Source organism: Paramormyrops kingsleyae, chromosome 23, assembly GCF_048594095.1.
Source record: "Paramormyrops kingsleyae isolate MSU_618 chromosome 23, PKINGS_0.4, whole genome shotgun sequence".
In the NCBI taxonomy this organism is placed as follows: Eukaryota; Metazoa; Chordata; class Actinopteri; order Osteoglossiformes; family Mormyridae; genus Paramormyrops; species Paramormyrops kingsleyae.
In genome coordinates this window covers 9361335-9381795 of record NC_132819.1, presented here as the reverse complement: position 1 = coordinate 9381795, position 20461 = coordinate 9361335, and the positions used below count along the sequence as shown (strand labels likewise).

Here is a 20461-nt window from a genome sequence, read left to right as displayed (position 1 = left end):
TCCTGCGGAGTGTCTGTGCAGGTGGGCCTGTGACATGGTGGGCAACTGGCCATTACCCCACCAATCAGGCGCTGACATTCAACTTGCACCCATCATCCCGCCTGCACATGCTCAGTGACCTCTCCGTCCACTTTATATAAACTAGATTGGTGAATAGTGTTTCTAAGGAAAATTATGTAGGTTTTGTGTGCATGTAAATATTAACCTGCCCTATTTGCCCCACCCCCACTAATCTCCAAAAATGTCTTGCCCCCTTTCTGTTGTCAGAATGCCTCTTGGCCTCATTCCACACCTCTCTCTCTCTTCCCAGCAGCTCCCTTTCTCACTATATTTCCATCTGTCCTGTTAACACAGAATTCCTTCACTTTGTGGCTCTGATATTTTCTCACTTTTCCCCCTCCCAGAGGCTGGCGGGGAGGTGCACTGGGGGCCTCTGTCACACGCAGACTCCCTTCTGTCTCTCACATTAACCTGCAGTGCATCTCCCTCGTTCATGTGTCACAGCTGCTGGTTTGTGTGTGCGAGTGTGTGTGAGTGTGTGTGTGCATACTCATTTTTAACAAGGTGTCAAAGGACACAACCCTTATATACTACTTATGGCGGGGGTGGGGGGGTTCGGTTTTTGGGAAATAAACAGATTTGTTTTTAGATGCCGTCTGCTTGTGTCATCGTGTGGTGGTTCATTGTTGTCCATTTGCACAGTTGTTCTCCTGGGCTCCTTGTTTAACTTTTAAGTGACACTGATTCCTGATTGTGACCTTAAACATTTTGTGACACAACAGGCAATGCTCTCTGTATATACTTTTGCACACACACGCACATACATAAGGAATGAAAATCAGCGTCGCCAAGCAGGTGTCCCAGGATGTAATGTTCAGTAGGACCCTCCTGACGACCCCGAGACCTCAATGACTAAAGAGCGGCTTTTGCATCTCCCATTCGAGCCACTGCTACAATCTGTCAGTGCACCTTCCAAACGCTTCTAGGGCACTTGGAGAAGGATGTAGATATAAATGAAAAGGAGGTCTCACAGAACCTAACTAGGATTTCGGGGTTAAAACTAAAATGAGGAAAGCTACAGGGACAAATTAATTTCTGAAATTGTTTTGCTACCAGACTAAACTTAACTGCAGTGGCTTGTTTGTGAAACAGTGATATAACAAAATAGAATTCTGCTCCATTCCGTAGCAAAAATAGCTCGACACAAATCGCTAGCATCAAACCACGAGTATAAATGATTTTATGGTGAGGGGGATTAGCGAATAACGACACATACCACTACATTAATATTTGCTTCTCCTGACATGCATGTTGAGTGAACTTGTAAAACTACTTAGCCTTCATGCTTGCTGTCTCTTCAACAATGAATCCAAGCATAATTTGCCTGACCAGACCAATCAGCGTTATGGAGTATTACAACAATACGAATCAGCGTAAGCTACGATGAACTATGGCAAAAAAGTGTGTTGCATGGCAAAACACGGAACAGCAACGAAGTGGCCTTACATGTACCTTCGGTAAGGTAAAAGCTTTGAATGAGCGCTCGGCGCGTACAACAAAGGGCTGGCGCGACACTCCCCTCTTGGCGCAGTGAGGCGCACATTCGGCCCTGCCTTCCCATCATGCAGCGCGCCCGCCTGCCCCCACCGAGTCGCCATGTTGTCGGAGTGAAAGCTAGGGAGTCGGAGAGTTCTGGGGCTGAAATCCGTTACCATCCACCCACTCCGCCTGTAAGTAAACGGGTCGACTGGAGCCGGGCGTCCGCTAAAAACCTCATTTCGTAAAACGCCGCGTGCATTTGATAGATTCTCCGGGTTTACGGGCATTTTTAAGATCATTTCCAACCTGTGTTGCTCCCCCCCCCGATTTCTCCCGTCTCTTCCTTCTCTTGTATCTGTCTTCCTGTCCTGAATGCTTGGGCCTCTATTGTTGTCGTTACCTACATGCAGACCGGTAGGACCCCCAGAGCCAGGGAACAGGTTGAGTTTGCACAGATATTCGTAATGTCTTTTTCCGAAACGCGGTGTCTCGCGACGGTAGTGTTGTGTGCACCGGTTTGATCTGTTCCTCTTTGGCTGAGCGAAGGCCATGTATTGTCGCCGGAGACGGGCATTTTGCCTGTGTTTGCTGCTGTTAGCCAGCAGCAGCAGCCCTAGTCGGCATATCTCTGGATCTCGCAGCTGAGCTCGCCCTCCGATCGGAGCGGCTTGGCCGCCTCTTGCCGCCGTCGTCTCCATTTGCCGATGTTTTGTTCATGTTGACAAGCAACTTCGGTTTGTTTACTAACGTTACCGATTCGGTGGGAGCGTCAGATGCACCGGGGCGGCGTGCAGCCCTTCGCCGCGAGGTGTTAATTAGTATTTTGATAATGATTAACCTCGTGCTGGCTAGTAATTCACGTTTCCGGGACGGTGCCTGTGCCGATCAGCATGGAAGTGGCGGACGAGTGACTGTCGAGTTCCGGGTGTTTCTGGGTTATGTGCAAATGGAATAACAAAGAGCAGGCTTTTGCGCGCCATACTTTCTCTTTATATATATTTATATCGGGATAGTTGTTGGTGCAGGGGGGGTTCTCGATAATGTCGATGACCGAGTTGTCAGTAGGGACCGACATGTTCCCTGTTTCTGAAATGTATATCTATTTAAGGTAACAATGTGATTCACTTTCTGTAGGATAATGGGTCCCCAGTCGAGGTAAACCTGTATGCATGAATGTCCAGTAGCCTGGAGATTTTATATAATGTACCTTTTTTCGAAAGGTGACTTCCTGCACTATTGTAATTGTGCTGCACACAGAGAATGGTTCACAATAACATTTTCCAAACTAGCTTCCTGTATATTCAAGCTCCGGTCTCTAGGTGGCACCTCAGTAGGTCTTCGATCTTGCTGTGCTTGGCTCCTCACTAGATTGCACTCCTAGGTATTCCCCAAACCCAGCTGCCAGCCTCCGCTGTGCCAGCCTCCCCAGCCCAAAGTGTCCTCCCCCTAACCTGCAGATTGCCACCAATGATGTGGATCCACCTAACGCTGCGAATTAAACAAGTTCAAAGGCATTCGTCCTGTGTGACTATGACCAGGGGCTGTGGGTGGGACTGATGGAACAATTTGAAACTGAATCTTCACAAGCAGGAAAAGGGGAAACTCCAGCATTGCTGTGCAGTGTGGAAAAAAGGAATGAAAAAGTTATTTAAAAAAAAAAATGAATATCGCATTAAAATTATGACTGCCTGACTGATCTTTGTTATTCTTATAGAGTGATTTTAATGCATTATTTTTTAATCTGCAGTTGTGCAGAGGATGGAGTGTCTGTATATATCACTGGCTGTTTCCACATTTTCCCAGTTTTGATACACTAGCTTATTACAGACCTCACTTGGGAGAAATTATTCAGTGAACTATACCAGGTAGCAATCTTTCACATAGCATTGAGCCACAGTGCGCAGTCCCTGTGGCCTGAGGGGGCGCGAGTAAAAATGATGTTCGTTTGTTCAAGGCCTCGACACAGTGACCCCCACGGTCACAGTAAATTTAGTTTCAGACACTACTGTTTAAAAAGAGCTTACTTAAGTAATAAGTTCATCCAGAGTTTGACATCAGGCATCCTTGATGTTGAACATCGAGTCGGTGTCCAGAGTGAAAAGCAGAGGCATTTTTTCTGCATCCTTAATATAGTATGAGAATGTAAGTGTCCTCTGGAACTGGGTCAAAACCCCTTTTTGCTTTTTTTTTTATTTTTTTTTTTTATAAATGTCTTTTGATAGAACAGAGGTTTGTGTCAGGCTGTAAATTGCTGCCATCTGGATGAAACATTTCTCTGAATTGCTTTTGGCTCTTGCATTTGTCAGTGCCATCAGGCCCAGTTCTGAAGAGTGACGTGCGTGAATGTCACGTTTCACATGAACCTCGTACCGAATATGCCGTTATATTTCAGAAGAAAACAGAACGTGCCACATGATACCCATTCCTCAGTCTGAGAGATTCGGTCGTCCTGCTGTGAGAGTGTCTGTGTGGTCCTCGCTGTCCTGGTCGGACTATATATATATAATATATACACACACACACACACACACACACACACACACACACACATACACATACACGCTCGGCTTGCTACGAAGCTGTTCCCCTACCTGTCACTGCAGTATCTCTCACCAAACTTGCCAGGTCACTTCCATTCGCACTTTTCTTTTTCTCCCAAACAGATTCCTAAAACTTGCTGTCTTGTTAATTACTATTTTCCCCCCTATCTCTGTTGGCACATTGAAATTTGTGAAACTTATGTTATGACCCAGAACTTCCCGGACAATGAGGAAGAGGGAAACGAAACAGGCAGGCTGAATAAATGCTGATTAAATAAAGATCTTGTGCAGAACGTGAGCGTGATGACACGACTAGTAAGGGTCAGAATTTTAAAGCGATACTTAGTTTGGCGCGTGGTCGGAAGGGTGTGGGTCGCTGCGTTCAGCTGCTGGTCTGTGTGGCCGTCGCCAGCTCGCTCTGGGATTTCTGCGTGTCTGCTGCCCAGTTGAATCCTGGCCTGTGATCCTTTATTTTCTTTCCCGCTTTGACAGTTATGTAATTTTCAAGAAAAGAAAGGGGATTATAGGAACAAACTTTAAGTGTGCATGTAATATCTTTTGCTCTGTTTTGCAAACAGTTTACCAAAGTCCGCTCTGTTTCTCAGGAATTCTTAATCCAGTATATAGTAGCTTTTAGCCCAAATGAACCGCAGTCACAGTAATTTGTTTGAGGGGCACGGATTGACCCAGAAGGATTTGTAGTATTATTTTTTTTTATTGACATCAGTGCAGAAGGTGTTGCTAGAAACAGATGTGTTTCACACGCCTGTGTTTTATCATTGTTCAGGCTGTTTGATCTGCAGCCTGTTTGTTCAGCTCTATAGAAATTCATTGAGGGCTCTCATCTGCAAGGCACATTAATTCCTGTATCTGTAACGTCCCCCGTCCCCCCCCCCCATTCAGGAGGGTAATAGTGAAGCACTTGGATTTGTGCTGTAGGTATGTATTGAAAGCCACTCGCAGAGCCAGTCAGTGACAGGCATCGAATGTTCCTCGGGGGCGCTCCATGTCACCGGCAGTTGACGTTCTCCTGAAAGCTTGCTGTGACTTCCTCTTTGTGGCAACAAAGTGTCACTCTCACATGTATATTAATTTAGATGGTATGTTCCGTTTAGATTTGGAATACTTGGTATATTCCGTTTGCCCCATTCTGTCTTTTCGTGTTTGTTTCTGGATGAAGTTGTTGCTTTTTCCGGCAGATACTCAGCTTCACTTTATTCCCTTATCTCCCTGCTCTGTCCCGTGACGCCCTGCTATTTGACTGCTTTTCTGTGATGTTATTCAGGCGCTTTAACAGCATTTGTAGGTGATGATGACTTTCGGGTCTGCCGGCACTTTGGTGTCCGCGGGCGAGCCGCCATTCTGTATGCTGTTTGACGCTGGCAACCCCTGCGCTCGCCTTCACCTGGCAAACTGCCTCATCTCGCCTGTTGGCTTTGCTCCTCTGCTGTAAATTTCAAGACATGAGTTACAGATTGAAGCCGGCAGTGTTTTTTTTACGAAGTTAAGGCCTGCAGAGCCATTGGATCTCCGCTGTCCCGGCTTTAGAAGGTCTGCACTCCTCGATCGCTTGCTCAGACTTGTGCCGTATGGGTGACGTGTGTTTGTCTGGTCCGCACTAACCAGTCCCTAGAGGGCGCCCTTGAGCTTTGGGATATAAATTAATTGAAACACTCTTATTATTTGGTGGGAAATTATTCTTTGTCAGATAATACTGCAAGCCACGCTAGGCCTGTTTCGACTTGGTGCGGTGGTGGCCTGAGTCTGAGTGGCTGTGATGCAGGTGGGTCAGGCTTTGCACGGAAGCTGGCTCAGACGCAGCTTTCGCTGAGAGATCAAGGCCGTGCGCCTGGCACAGTCTCCCCCTGAGCACAGGCACACCGGCGCCCTTTCTAGGCCCTTCTGCCATCGCTTGCATGTTTTGGCTCTCGGTGCCTCGCGCATCCTGTGCTTTTCAATAGCAAACGGCAGTTTGCAGAGAGCAGTAAATGGTGTCTATCAGCATCCACTGGCCGGTGGCTAATTTACCTGGGTGTTGCCGGTGTTTATGATCTTTGTGTGCTGTTTTATCCTTTTGTGTTGTGCCCTCTCTTCAGTGTTCACGGTCGCTGGTGAAACTGCAAAATCGCTGCCATGCTTCCTGAAGGGGGCTGTCCGTGGCAAAGTTTTCAGTTATGGTGGGGCAACAAACATTCCTGCCCTTAAACTGAAGCTGGGGGTGCACAGACACTGCCCTACTGTCACAGGGACGGTCTTTAAAGAGTCGATAAACAATGACCCTAAGTTAAGCCAAAGAATCCATTAAGCATTATGTTTCTGCCTTATGTTGGCCTTCCCAGCAACGACCAGCTTAATAGGGAATCTGGATGTATTACACATACTGGAGTTCAAACTGGTAATAGCTTCATGTCCCGCAGTAATTATCAGTACACTCGGGGTAGTGTTTTAAAATGCTGATATGCAGCCCAGTTAAATGTTAGTAGACAAAACTGTTGCTTTATAGTATGAGTTTTGGAACTGAGTGGATGGTAGTTTAAAGATTTGGATCATAAACCTCTGTTATTCTGTTGGGACAGCAGGAGTTCAGACTACAAAAGAATGACCAGGGAACGGATATGAAGGGACCGTCTTACACTGCAGATAGTCTGTGCTTTTTTTTTAAATGATGCAATGATCCAAGTGTGGACAACTCGCTGCCCATCTGCTTACCGGTAACTAATCAAACAATTGTAAATGGGACCAGTGTTGCCTGCTGTTTGAGACATTTCCCAGTTACAGCCTGCTAACTTGATTGCTGACAGAACTTAGAGCAGCTGAAATGCTTGATCACATTTCACTGAGGTGGAAAATGTGCGACGTCTGTGCGAGTGCGCCGTGAAACTGCAAGGCGGGTAGTGTATTCGGTGCTGATTGTGAGCCGTTGTGTCGCCGTCATGCAGTTGTTGTCCTGGGCTCTGACCCGTCTCCCGTCCTGCTGTCAGGCAGCGGTGACTGATGTGTGTCCTGCGGCGATGTCGCCTCTCGCGTTGACATGCTGCGGTTTGTTGGGAAAGCTGATAATTGCTCCTCTGGCTGTCAGAAGAGGCGTCATTCGGTCAGTGAGGCGTCCTGGGCCTTTGCTGCCTGACGGGGAGCCAATCATTTAGTGTCATTAAAGGCAGCTAAAATAAATGTAAAGGGTAACCCTTGTGCAAATATTAGTTGATATTAATTGTAATTTTATTTTTAAGATACAAAAACAATACCCCATCATGTATTCATTTTGCTAGTCGGTTGTTTAATGTAGCCTGAAATTTTCTCCTTTGTACTTGGAATGAAGAGTGACAATAAAACAAAACCCTTTGTAATTAATGTGATTTTAGGGAATTTATTGTTTTTAACCACATTTGATGTGTATTAAAGGTGAGTTTTAGAGATGCACTGATTGCAATTTTCTTGGCCATCCAGATTTCCAATTTTTTTGCAAGTGTGACTGTTTTTTGCCGATTCTGATTTTTTCTTCTGTAATTGACAGCATGTACAAACAGATCAGCTTTTCTTCAATGCAAAATTATTTTCAAGATTAAAGAAATTTGTTAAAATTTACAGTGTCCCCCAGACTGCACTAAGTTACAGGATCTTCTCTCAAGTCTCATAATAAAGTGCCCTGTGACTGGAAAGAGGTACAAATAACATTTAACTGAAAATGAGCTGCTGTACATCCAGCTTTATCTGACATGTTTGACGTTACCAAACAAGAGCAGCTGCAACAGATTAAAATAACAAAACAAATGTCAGTTACTTGCATCATTTCACAGTATGTTTAAATTCACCAGAGACCTTTTGTCTTACTCGACTCCCAGCACATAGGTTATTTGGAGGTTTGTAACCTTTTTTTTTTATTATTATTCCTTTTCAACATTACCTATTATATGTTTAATAATCAGTTTAAAGTTCACCTCTGAAGTTTCACCATGTTTTCACAGTGGTTCCCTCACGGTTTACTTTGGCTTTACATGTATTACAAATGACAGTCTTTGTGTCGCCTTCCCTCGCAGTGACGAGCTTCCTCACTAACGACGTGTTAGCGTGTGGCTGTAAACGTGCTCGCGGCCGTGAGGCAGCTTGTTGCAGGCGCGAAACGGCCTGGTCTGGTATCAGAAATACATGAGATTGAACGGCCGGTCTCCAGTCTGGCCTGCGCACGCTGAAAATCGTCCAATTCCAGTCCCTGGCCGGCCGGTCGATCTGTGCATCTCCAAGTGAGTTTTTACCTTTTTGGTTTGGCAGTAACAAACAGATCATTTTAATGACACCAAATGAGGACACTAGAATGAAAAGCCCATTCGGAATTGTGGCCAGATATTATTATTATGTTGCTATTATTATTATTATTATTATTATTATTATTATTATTAATAATAACAACAATAATAATAATATATCTTCTCACTCACCAGGTCCGTTAATGAGATTTATCAGGAAATATTGTATCCATTAAAATCAATAGTGAGTAAGTGCTCTTGTGGACTGGGAAAAAAAAAAAAGCTTTACTAACAATGCGTCTGTTGATCTTTCCTCCAGTGAATGTTCTAGAACAGCCTTGCTTGGAGGCACGGCCGTGCGGTGCCTCCTATTCACACGTGCTGAGGAGCACAGGGTCCCCGAGGAATTGCATTCGCTGACGGTCCGGCACTTTGGTCACGGTTAAGATTCCGCACCCTAGGACGCGTGACGTCCGTTTGCTCCTGAAGCGTGTGCAGTTTGCCGCATGGGGCATCCACTTTTTCTTGTGTTAGGTTCGCCCTCCCAACGTTCCACTTCATCTTGAAATCTGTGTGCTTGGAGTGCAGCTCCTCTCTCTGACTTTCTCATTGTCCTTTACTGTCATGGTGGTATTTAGCAGCCGCCGTCTCTGATATTGCAGCTTTTTGGTATAAAAGCTGACGTCAGTGCCTCAAAATACCCGTGTGCCTCCGCGCCGCAGTCAGACTCGTATCTGTGTGATGAATAGCCCTGTGTTAATGGAACCCCCCCCGCTGCCGCCCCCCCCCCCCACCCCCAAAGGCACACCTGTGTCTTAGGTGTGTTTTTGCAGCAGAACTTCACGTAAGCTTCAATGAATGTTTGCACCTGTAAAAATGTTCAAACACACATCATGGAGTTTTACACACACACACACACGCACACACACATATACATATATAAAAAAAGTGCAATCCAGAGACGTTCCCTCGAGGGTGTGTGAGTGATGTGGGTATGAGCAGAATGTCACTTCTGTTATGTATAATTCCGCTCCTGCCGATGATCCATCCATTTCTGTTCTTGCATCTTCACATATGTTCCTCCCTGGTGCTCTGACTTTTTGATGCACGGATACCTTGAAGTGCTGTCACGGCAAAATGGGAATTTGGTGAGAAATGGAATGGTAGATAAGAGAGGACAAACTGCATGTGGGAAGCATTTTTAATTCAAAACTGAAAATCGCCAAAAAAAAAAAAAAACAGAATTGTGGAAAAGTCTAAAGAGGAGCCGTGCCGGAAATCCAACCTCAATCAAAAACAGATCAGGTCCTGGCTTCCCGAAACCTTCATAACGCTGCGTCATTCATAAGTTCTACCTTAAGTTGTCTCTTAACGCCCCAATGTGTTTCCCGAAACGTTCTTAGTTAAGTGTGAGATATTCGTCTTTAAGGTTGGTCTGAGCCTCTCTTAGCTATCTCTTATCATGGACATGCAGACATATTGGTGCACGCTGGTGGGCTTTCCTGACAGGTCCCAGTTACCCGTCTCGGGTGCCTTCGGGCTTTTTGGTGACATATTAAGAGATGAATTTAATTTATTTTCAATTGTGTTGCTCCCTTTGAGTGTGAATTGTAATATAAGCAGGACAATTTGGATTGAATACACAGCATACGACGCGAGAAATTGCACTGTGCAAATCACTGGATGATGACACCAGGTTGGGTGATGTTCCTGACACCAGGTTGGGTGATGTTCCTGACACCAGGTTGGGTGATGTTCCTGACACCAGGTCGGGTGATGTTCCTGACACCAGGTCGGGTGATGTTCCTGACACCAGGTCGGGTGATGTTCCTGACACCAGGTTGGGTGATGTTCCTGACAGCAGGGTGACATGAGGAGAGGTTCCTGCTCAGGTTTGCTCCCCTGCTTGGACTGGCTCGGCAGAGCAGTCTGCAGTATTTCTCGGATTTTGTGGAGACCAGAAGCCTGATAAGTTAAAGGTCATTTTGTTTTCATTGGAAATCCAATTTCCTGTCTTCTAAGTGTTGTGGATATTGGCAAAGTACAGAGTCGGATCCAGGGAACAGCACCGACGTAGCGCTTCGTGATTTACAAGGAGTGCAGTCTGTTTGGGACCAGCAGGGGATCCTCGGTGTGTTGATGTGTTCCTCCCATGTCCCCGTGTCCCGCAGGTGCTGGTGGAATGAGCGTAGCGTGCGTGTTGAAGAGAAAAGCAGTACTCTGGCAGGACTCCTTCAGCCCCCACCTCAGACAGCCCCCCCTTGAGACCGCATCTCCCAGCATGCCTGTGGTGCTCACAACTGGACCAGGAACCCCTGCAGCGGGCCAGCCCCCTCAGGCTCCACCCCCTAGCCAAGCCCTCCCCCCTGGCCAGGCCACTCCTGGGGGGCGTTCCCAGGATGATGCCATGGTTGATTACTTCTTCCAGCGGCAGCATGGAGAGCAGCCGGTCGTGGGCTACAATAACGGCAAGCATCGCTGGCCCACCGGAGACAGTATCCACGGTGACACCCAGGTAAGGCACGGTGTCTGCGTGCCCGTCGATCCCGGGTGCTTGCTTGCCTCCCCCCCCCCGCCTGGCCACCAGAGTGACAGGCATCCGTTTGCTCGGTCCCCAGGTGCGATCTATGGATGAGCTGAACCACGACTTTCAGGCCCTGGCACTGGAAGGTCGGGCCATGGGAGAGGTGAGTTCCCTGGGCTGGGAGATGTGTGGGTGTGCTGCTGCGGGTCGGGCCCTGGGGGAGGAGTGGGGATGAGCCGTGAGCCTAACTTCTGCTGTTGCTCCTCTGTGTAGCAGTTCCTGCCAGGAAAGAAGTTCTGGCCAGAGGACCCAAGTAAGGACGGACCAAAGGGGATTTTCCTTGACCAGTGGCGAGACAGCGCCTGGGGAACCTCTGGTAAGGGCTGCCCCCCCCACCTCCGCCCAGTGTCATGCGGGTGCCCTGCTCGCTCTAATTCCCCCCCCCCCCCCCCCACTTGCCTACCCCCCTCAGACCACTCGGTATCGCAGCCCATCATGGTGCAGCGGAGGCCTGGCCAGAGTTTCCACGGCGGTGGCGGTGAGGTGGGCTCCGTGCTGTCGCCGCGCTCCGAGAGCGGGGGCCTCGGCGTCAGCATGGTAGAATACGTGCTCAGTTCCTCCCCCGCGGACAAGATGGAGCCCTGCTTGAGCAAGAGAGCCTTTGTGAGTCTGTCTGTTCGTCCCTCGGGGCGCCTCTCGCTTTCGCGGGGTGCGGGTGCGCGTGTGCATGTGCGCCGAGTCACAGCTCCCTCCCTCCCCGCAGGGACCCCGTGACCCTGAGGTGGATGATGGTGACAAGCGCGAGAAGAAGAGCAAGGCGGCCTTCGACCCGGACAAGCTGAAGGAGCTGAAGGAGGTGGAGGGAGACGGACTGGAGAGCGCCGGCAGCCTGCCCATGCAGAATGGCATCGACGTCGACGTCAAGGAGCCTTTCAGGTGCCCCGCGAAGCCGCCGCCTCATACTCCCGCTGCTCCGCGACCCTCAGAATGGGGACGGGGGTAATTCCTCGCTTATCCTCTCCTTTCCCCTCCAGCCGCACCCCGGGGAACTGCCCCCCTCCAGGAGCAGAGGTGGACCTGCTGGGTGCAGGCCAAGGCCCCGTGGAGGGTCTCTCCCAGCTGGCAGGCAGCAATGGGCCCAAGCCCGTGGAGGACTTCACCGGTGTGGAGTCTCAGGGGGTCCCCATGGACCCCATGGAGTCCGTGGGCATGGAGCCACTGCAGTTTGAGTACCCTAGTAGTCAGATGCCCATCGACTCCTCCGGCGCCGCCGTGGGCCTGTTTGAGTACAATTCCCAACAGCAGGTAGGTTGACTTAGACTGTACTACAACTCCCAGCACCACCTGTGGCTGCAGCTCTAACCCTGAGAGAGGTATCTATCAGATTAAGCCAGGAAAAGCCTGGCTTTGTGCTTCCAGGTCGTCTTTGCGACGTCTATGTATTTATTTATTTTAAATTGTTCGGTCTTTACGATACGGTGTTCACATTTATTCCACGGATCATTTCAAACTTCCAGTTTAGCACGAAGCTGCTATCCTCTCGTTGGAAGTGTAACGTCATGATTTAAGCTTGCGTTTCGTAGTCTCTGTTGAGAGTTAAAGCTAAAATGAAGCCCCCCCCCCCCCGGCCTGCCTGCCCACCTCAGCTGTTCCAGAGACCAAACGCGCTGGCCGTGCAGCAGCAGCAGTATGCCCTGGCCGCCGCCCAGCAGCCTCACATCGGTACGTGTACCCCCGCCCCATGTGTGCCCCCCTGTCTCAGAGACCTGTGACCCCAAAACCCTCCACCCTCCCCAGGTCTTGCGCCAGCTGCCTTCGTGCCGAATCCTTACATCATCAGTGCTGCCCCGCCTGGCACTGACCCCTACACCGCCGGCCTGGCGGCAGCTGCCACCCTGGGTAAGTATGGAGGCGAGTCTGCCTGTCTCTCTCTGTGCCTGTCTCTCTCTGTGCCTGTCTCTCTCTGTGCCTGTCTCTCTCTGTGCCTGTCTCTCTCTGTGCCTGTCTCTCTCTGTGCCTGCCTCTCTCTGTGCCTGCCTCTCTCTGTGCCTGCCTCTCTCTGTGCCTGCCTCTCTCTGTGCCTGTCTCTCTCTGTGCCTGTCTCTCTCTGTGCCTGTCTCTCTCTGTGCCTGCCTGTCTCTCTCTCTCTGTGCCTGCCTGTCTCCCTTTTTCCACCTGTATCTCTGTATCCATCTGTGTCACCCTGTCTTTGTCTCTCTGTCTCCCGTTGTCTGTGTCGCTTTCGGTCTGTCTGTCTGTCTATCTGCCTGCAGCACTGTCTTCCTCCGACACAGAGCCATGTGTCAGTCTGACGGTGGTGTTGGGGTGATGCTGCTGGAGCGAGTGGGTTTGCTGGAGCTGTGCTGTTCTGTGCAGTGCAGTGCACGCTGGTGACGCGCCTGTGTCCGCTCCCTCCCCAGGTCCAGCCGTGATGCCCCACCAGTACTACGGCGTGACTCCTTGGGGCGTTTACCCCGCCAACCTCTTCCAGCAGCAGGCGGCGGCAGCGGCTGCGGCCTCCAGCTCGGCCAATCAGCAGGCAGCCAGCCAGTCCCAGCAGAACCAGCAGCAGGTGCGGCCCCTTCCGGGCCCAGTCTCGTGGTGCGTCGCCGCTGGTTGTGGGTTCCTGGTGTGACTTGGGTCCCGTGTCCCCTACCAGGTGATGCGTGCAGGGGGGAACCAGCGCCCCCTCACCCCCAACCAGAGCCAGCAGGGCCAGCAGACGGACCAGCTTGTCGCCGCTGCTGCCGTGAACTCCGCCCTGGCCTTCGGACAGGGCCTGGCTGCAGGTGTGCCTGGTGGGTGACCTTTGACCTTGCCTATTCTAGCCTCTGTATGCATTATTGGGTGTTTTTCTGCAATGTTGTGAGATGCCATCTGTCTCCTAGGTTACCCAGTCCTGGCCCCTGCTGCCTACTATGACCAAACTGGTGCACTGGTGGTAAGCACTGGGACCCGGAGCGGCCCAGTTCGCCTCATGGCTCCTGCCTCCGTCATCATCAGCCCCACGGCCGCCCAAGCAGGTACCTCCCCCCACTGGCCTGCTCAACTTCTGTTCACGATGGCACCCTGCCATCCCCCCCCCCCCCCCCCCCCCCCCCCACTGCGTCCCGCCCAGCATGGGGCTCTGAGTGCGGGGTGGAATGCCTGCTGTCAGGAAGTCCCATCCATTACGTTACTGGGTCATGGGTGGGGAGGTGGGGCTGTTCTCTCAGTACCTGTAATGACACCAGTGCCTCCCCAGCCCCCAGTGTAGCAGTAGCTTTGCCCCCCCGCCCCCGGCAGCCCATAATTATTTGTTATTCTGCTGTGATGATCTTAATACTCTGTGATTAATCTCACCCCCCCCTTCTCCAAGTGGCGGCAGCAGCAGCCTCTGCCAACGGTGCCAGCGGGGGCCTCCCTGGTGCAGCCGGGGGCCCCTTCCGGGCCCTGAGCTCCCAGCAGGCAGCGGCCCAGCAGCCTGGCAGTGCCCTTCCCTCCAGCTCGTTCTACGGCTCCGGCTCCCTGAACTCGGGCTCCCAGGGCAGCTCGCTCTTCTCCCAGGGCTCCGCAGGCCCCCCTGGGGGCACCTCGCTGGGCTTCGGCACCAACGGCGGCCCTGGGGGCCCCGGTGCTGGCGGCGGGGGGTCCTCCTCGCTGGGCGCCACGCTCGGTGCCACGCTGGGCGGATTCGGCACTGCAGGTGCGTTCCCCACCCCCCCGCAGGCGGCCGGCCAGCGCAGAGGTAGACCACCGCGTCCTGCCCGGCATGGGGCTCCGTATGCGTGTGTGTTTGGGGTCTCTTGCATGTTTTGTGTGAAGTCGCATGGGCATGGAGGCAGTTTTGGGGTCTGGAGCATGTGTTGTCATGGAGATATGGTGACTAGGGATAAAGTGACACTTGGGTGTTCATGTAACGCTGCAGTCCTTCAGTGTGCCTTCTCGCTCTCTGCTGCCCCCCAGTGGCCAGTTCCAGCGCAGGCGGTGGCTCACGGCGTGACTCGCTGACCAGCAGCACGGACCTGTACAAGCGCCCCCCCAGCAGCCTGGCCCCCATCGGCCATGGCTTCTATAACGGCCTGGGCTTCTCCTCCTCGCCCGGACCCGTGGGCATGCCTCTGCCCAACCAGGGCCCCGCCCACTCACTGACACCTCCCCCTTCGCTGTCCACCCATGGCTCCTCCTCCAGCCTCAACCTCGGTGAGTCGCCCGGTGACTAAGTTCACCGATACGTCAGATGGTAGCCTGACTTCCTCCAATATCCGTCCCTTGTGTGTTTCCGGGTATTTCCCCACCTCATGCTTGGCCCCTCCCCCTGCCAGGAGGCCTGACCAATGGCAGCGGGCGGTACATCTCGGCGGCGCCGGGGGCGGAGGCCAAGTACCGGAACACCAGCAGCGGTTCCAGCCTCTTCAGCCCCAGCAGCCAGCTCTTCCCGTCGTCACGGCTACGCTACGGCATGTCCGACGTGATGCCGTCCGGCCGCAGCCGGCTGCTGGAGGACTTCCGCAACAACCGCTACCCCAACCTGCAGCTGCGGGAGATCGCCGGCCACATCATGGAGTTCTCCCAGGACCAGCACGGCTCCAGGTGCCCCTATAAGACCACTTGGGGGCACTTTCCTCGCACACGTGTGTGTATCCACACACTCACTCAAGCTCCATCTCCCCAGGTTCATCCAGCTGAAGCTGGAGCGCGCCACGCCGGCGGAGAGGCAGCTGGTCTTCAGCGAGATCCTGCAAGCCGCTTACCAGCTCATGGTCGACGTCTTCGGCAACTACGTCATCCAGAAGTTCTTTGAGGTCCGTCCCAAACAGAACGTGTTGCACTTCGGTGCTTCTTAGCGTCGCAAAACTGATGTGTGTGTGTGTGTGTGTGTGTGTGTGTGTGTGTGTGTGTGTGGAGGGGGAGGTGGGGATGTGACCCCCTGTCTGACGCGCTGTGTCTGCGGCCGGCAGTTTGGCAGCCTGGACCAGAAGCTGGCGCTGGCCGAGCGCATCCGAGGCCACGTTCTGTCGCTCGCGCTGCAGATGTATGGCTGCCGGGTCATCCAGAAGGCGCTGGAGTTCATCCCGTCTGAGCAGCAGGTCATCGTAAGTGTGCAGCCCGCCTGCAGGGGGCAGCAGGGCCGTCCCACGGTGCGGGGGATCTCCAAGGAGTGTGGCAGGGAGTGACACCTGGGGCGGGGTATGCATATTCGCAGAGTGAGATGGTGCGCGAGCTGGACGGACATGTGCTGAAGTGCGTCAAGGACCAGAATGGGAACCATGTTGTGCAGAAGTGCATCGAATGCGTGCAGCCGCATGCCTTGCAGTTCATCATTGACGCCTTCAAGGGCCAGGTGAGCAGGCTTTTGCAACGGTGCAGGTCTGCAGTAGATGTGTGCAGATCTGGGGACACTGCCTGACGCGGGACTCTGCCCCCCTTCCCCCCCCAGGTGTTTGCCCTCTCCACCCACCCATACGGCTGCCGGGTGATTCAGCGCATCTTGGAGCACTGTCTTCCCGAGCAGACGCTGTCCATCTTGGAGGAGCTGCATGCGCACACAGAGCAGCTGGTGCAGGTAAAGCCACCGGCAGTTTTACCGGCCTGCTCCAGTACCTCCTCATGCATGTACCAGTTTCATTCTTCCTCCCTGGCACCCCCGCAGGACCAGTACGGCAACTACGTCATCCAGCACGTGCTGGAACATGGACGCACCGAGGACAAGAGCAAGATCGTGGCCGAGATCCGTGGCAACGTGCTGGCACTCAGTCAGCACAAGTTTGCCAGGTATGACCGCCAGGGGGGGGGCAAATGGGGACCCTGGCAAATTCAGGAGACCTTGCCCTTTTTAGGGGCCCCAAATTGTACCGATGTGGGCCACGCTATACCTGCTAAAATGTCTCCTTTTGCCCAGCCTATTGCATTTTGTCAGGAGGCCCAGATTTTCTACTTACACTCTTGATGACCTAATGACATCACATTGCTGCTAGGGTGGGGGCGGGTCCTCGTGTGTTTAGAGAAATGTGCAGATGAGACGGGTGATATGGGTTAATTAGTCTGGAAGTTTTCGTCTGAGCTTGACTGTGTCCTCCGCCTCCTCCCAGTAATGTGGTGGAGAAGTGTGTGACCCACGCTTCGCGGACGGAGCGCGCCCTGCTGGTGGACGAGGTGTGCAGCGTGAGCGATGGCCCCCACAGTGCCTTATACACCATGATGAAGGACCAGTACGCCAACTACGTGGTGCAGAAGATGATCGACGTGGCCGAGCCCACACAGCGCAAGATCGTCATGCACAAGGTAGCCTTTTGTGTGCATGCGTTTGTTCGTTCTTGCGTTCGTTCGGTTTGTTTGTTTGTTTGTTTGTAACGATGCCGCCTGCTCTCCTGTGTGCAGATCCGGCCCCACATCGGCACTTTGAGGAAGTACACCTATGGCAAGCACATCCTGGCCAAGCTGGAGAAGTACTACATGAAGAACGGAGTGGACCTGGGCTCCATCTGCGGCCCCCCCAACGGCATCATGTAATGCCCCCAGTCTTTACTGGGGCCGCCTGCTGGTCACCTCTTCCTGTCCGCTTAGGCGGCTTCCTGTCAGCTCGCTCCTTTTACGAAACGCCTCGTAACTCTAGTCGATCATCTGTACTGCTTTTTTTAATAAAAAAAATGTGTGATGTTCATCTTCTGGGTGTATAGAATAGATGTACATAGATATAAGGCCTAACGGCGGCATGCTCAGTTTCCTTGGTGTTGCGTTTCCGCGCTTAGGGGGTAACTTCTTGGATTTTTGGACATCTTGATTTTTTTTTCCTTTTTTTTTTTTCTACTGCCGTGACACAAGAATATTTTAAGTTTAAAAAGACCTAATTTTCATCTGAATTATCGTCCATAATCACGAGAACAGCTAAAATGCTAAGCTTTTGGCCCTCTTTTCCTTTTTTGGTAACATAAAGCAGACATTTTTGATTATTTAGCATGGGAGAACTTTCTGGTCTTGCTTATATAATTATATAGTGTATACTTGGTGTAGACTTTTGCATATATATAAATATATATATAAAACTTTGTAGTTTTCTGGTTTTTGATGTTCAATCTGTATCTATAATGTATCCTAGTAGTGAACACATATACTTCTGATTGTATAATTGTACATTTGTAAACCACCTGTAATGTAAATGTGGAAAATTGGAATTGCTTACACAACCCTTTTCGTATGAAGAAAAAGACAAAAAAAAAAATAGAAACCTCTGCATTTCAGTGTATATTCACCCTTTTTTTGGTTGTGGCATAGTTGTTGTATATTGTAAATTGTAATATCAAGTTTTGTTTTGAAAAACCCTTTCTATACAGCGTTATCACTTGTACAAAGAACAGAAATGCTCCATGGTTTTAACGTGTCACTACTTTATTTTGAACTAAATGCCCACAATTTACCCACGTTAGAAGAACGTTAAGTAGTGACCATTTTCTTTCTTTTTTTTTAAGATTTTTAAAGTGATGGTTTTTCCATTTCTTGGGGTTTAAAGAGGTTGTGTGATGCAGACAAGATAGCTTTGGTTCCACTGTAACCCACCTTAGGGGCTCAACCCATGTTTTGTACAAAGACCAGTATCTGCATTCTCGTGTCTCCTGTAAGTGATTGTAACATACTGTCTTTTTCCCCTTGATGAAATACAGACTATGCGGTGTACATTTCCGAAAGCCTTGTGTATATTTCCAATGAACTTTTTGCCAGCACACTTGTAACCATATGTGTATAGTAAACAAAATCCTGTGTTTGCTTATTTGCCTGGGCAACTATTTTTTGTAACTCTTGTTGTAGATTGTCTCTAAACGATGTGTGATCTTTATTTTGAAAGAAACAATCTCTTAAAATTTGATATTTGTCTGTGTGCTTGAGTGCTTGTGAGGCTTTCGGCCAATTTGTGTGTTCAGTGTTGCTGACGTTAGGAAATAGATTGTAGTTTAGCTGCATATTTGTAAACATTTGACTGATCCATCCAAATTCTGATGCTTTTGATCTGCGGTGTAGCTCCGCTGGCTTAATGGGGTTTGCATTCTCTCTGTAAACTTGCACTGAGATTCTGACTTGTGCCGCAGTTCAGCTGCTGTCTGTCCATCTCGCCCATCACTATCTTTTTTTTTTCGCGATGTTTATTGCAGTATTAGTGTGTTTTGGTCCATACGTCTTGCAGACTTGGGAATGCAGTGGAAAAAGCAAAAAGGCAAACAAATTTTCAGTTTGTTCCAAACTTAACCATAAGGGGCGTGCCTTTGGTAGAAACAGCAGGACGCTTAATAACTAGGCTAAACTGTACCTTTAACCTCCATTTTAATCACATCCTCATTGATCTCTTCTGGTAATCTGGAAGACACGCAATGTGTTATTGACTAATGGAAAACTTAAAAACTCGTTAGAACAGAGGGGCAGCTTTCGGTAGTGGGAGATGTTCTAGATAGAGGAAATCAAAATGCAGCAAATGGTATGGTGCTTTGTGCCCGGGTGCGAACTCTGAAGGTTAGGGTTTAAATCCCACAATAAAAGGCTGAGGTGTTTTGCATCCTTCCTGCCAATAAGGGCGGCCGTGTGGGACAACTGTTATATTGCCAGTCACAGATATTCTGGGCATAAACAACAGTTGTATAGTTACTGATAACTTTATTCCAAGGTCCCTGTTTTGGAAAGAGTGGATTGACTGATTTCTAAGCTGTGCATGTGGAGTGTATAAGAACACTTGAACAGTGATTGAAACATTGAAGCAGTGCTTTACAGTCTCTATTCCAAGAATTCCCTCTCTTTAGCTTTGGTCAGCAATGCACCTTTGACTCTCTGATAAGTAGGTGGGTGCTTGTACTCTGTGATTAATTAGTTTAGCTTTTGGTCTAAATTTTAAAAACATGTCACAAACCTGTACAATATATTACAGTGGAATCCTACCTGTCGTCATGGAAACGAGTTCTAAGCACGCTGCCTGTCACTGCCTACTTGAGTATTTATGAAAGTAACAGCAGCAGTTATTGCTTGATTGCTTTGCTGATGTAACTGCTACTCGGGACCCTAAGTACTTTTAGTACTCATAAATACTGATATACATATTTGATTCTGACATAAATTTGGTCCTGCTTCCATTTATATGTGAGCAATGGGTCTTGAACTTAACCAGTGAACTGCGTGTGACCAGGGGTGTAGCTAGAAATACTGCCAAATCTTACACATAATTTTATGCACGCCCCCCCTTGGGACAATGTTGTGTATGTGCTCTGCACATTATGATAAAGAAGCCATTAGAGCCATTCAATTAGTATAGGCGAAGGACAGTGAAGTGAGCCCAGATTAATGATTCATCCAACACGTCTTGGTTCAAAGCTGCTTTTATTAATTGTAATTAATTTGATGTCTCTGGCCGCACATGGAGGCATTTGTTTTAGTTTTAGTTTCCAGCTGGAACCGGCCGAATGGGAATGACACAGATATCACAGGCACAGCTGTAAAAGGAATGTTGTATTAATTAAAATAAATACTTCTTCAACATACTCGATATCTTACGATGTCTGCAGGGGGCACCTTGTATCGATTGGTGTCTGTCTGGACGTTATTTGTAGTTCAAAAGCAGGTGTTACATTGATTTAATTATCGAAATGCGCTTCGGC

At 49.9% G+C, this 20461-nt stretch overlaps 1 protein-coding gene across 3 annotated transcripts; it reads left to right on the top strand.

Annotated features, from left to right (window-relative positions):
- Positions 1 to 1627: 1627 nt before the first annotated feature.
- On the top strand, positions 1628 to 18690 carry pum1 (pumilio RNA-binding family member 1). 3 transcript variants are annotated; one of them, XM_023803927.2, is made up of 22 exons: positions 1628 to 1730; positions 10495 to 10838; positions 10942 to 11010; positions 11124 to 11223; positions 11320 to 11510; positions 11611 to 11783; positions 11882 to 12152; positions 12494 to 12569; positions 12645 to 12746; positions 13268 to 13419; positions 13507 to 13645; positions 13736 to 13870; positions 14206 to 14532; positions 14793 to 15029; positions 15152 to 15419; positions 15502 to 15631; positions 15788 to 15922; positions 16033 to 16170; positions 16267 to 16392; positions 16480 to 16601; positions 16919 to 17111; positions 17208 to 18690. In XM_023803927.2, the coding sequence occupies exons 2-22, from the start codon at positions 10506 to 10508 to the stop codon at positions 17337 to 17339; spliced, it is 3549 nt and encodes a 1182-aa protein (XP_023659695.2). In that variant the 5' UTR covers positions 1628 to 1730; positions 10495 to 10505; the 3' UTR covers positions 17340 to 18690. The 3 variants fall into 3 exon arrangements, with proteins under 3 accessions (XP_023659695.2, XP_023659690.2, XP_023659694.2); XM_023803922.2 differs by having other exon boundaries at positions 11121 to 11223; positions 16267 to 16601; XM_023803926.2 differs by lacking the exon at positions 1628 to 1730 and having other exon boundaries at positions 11121 to 11223.
- Positions 18691 to 20461: the final 1771 nt, after the last annotated feature.

What these genes read in the sequence shown, in the direction of transcription:
- pum1 (XM_023803922.2), top strand. Translation starts at nt 10,506, where the DNA reads ATGAGCGTAGCGTGCGTGTTGAAGAGAAAAGCAGTACTCTGGCAGGAC. An exon ending in GGGCGGATTCGGCACTGCAG is followed by an intron (nt 14,533 to 14,792) that starts GTGCGTTCCCCA and finishes GCTGCCCCCCAG; the next exon opens with TGGCCAGTTCCAGCGCAGGC. An exon ending in TTGACGCCTTCAAGGGCCAG is followed by an intron (nt 16,171 to 16,266) that starts GTGAGCAGGCTT and finishes TTCCCCCCCCAG; the next exon opens with GTGTTTGCCCTCTCCACCCA.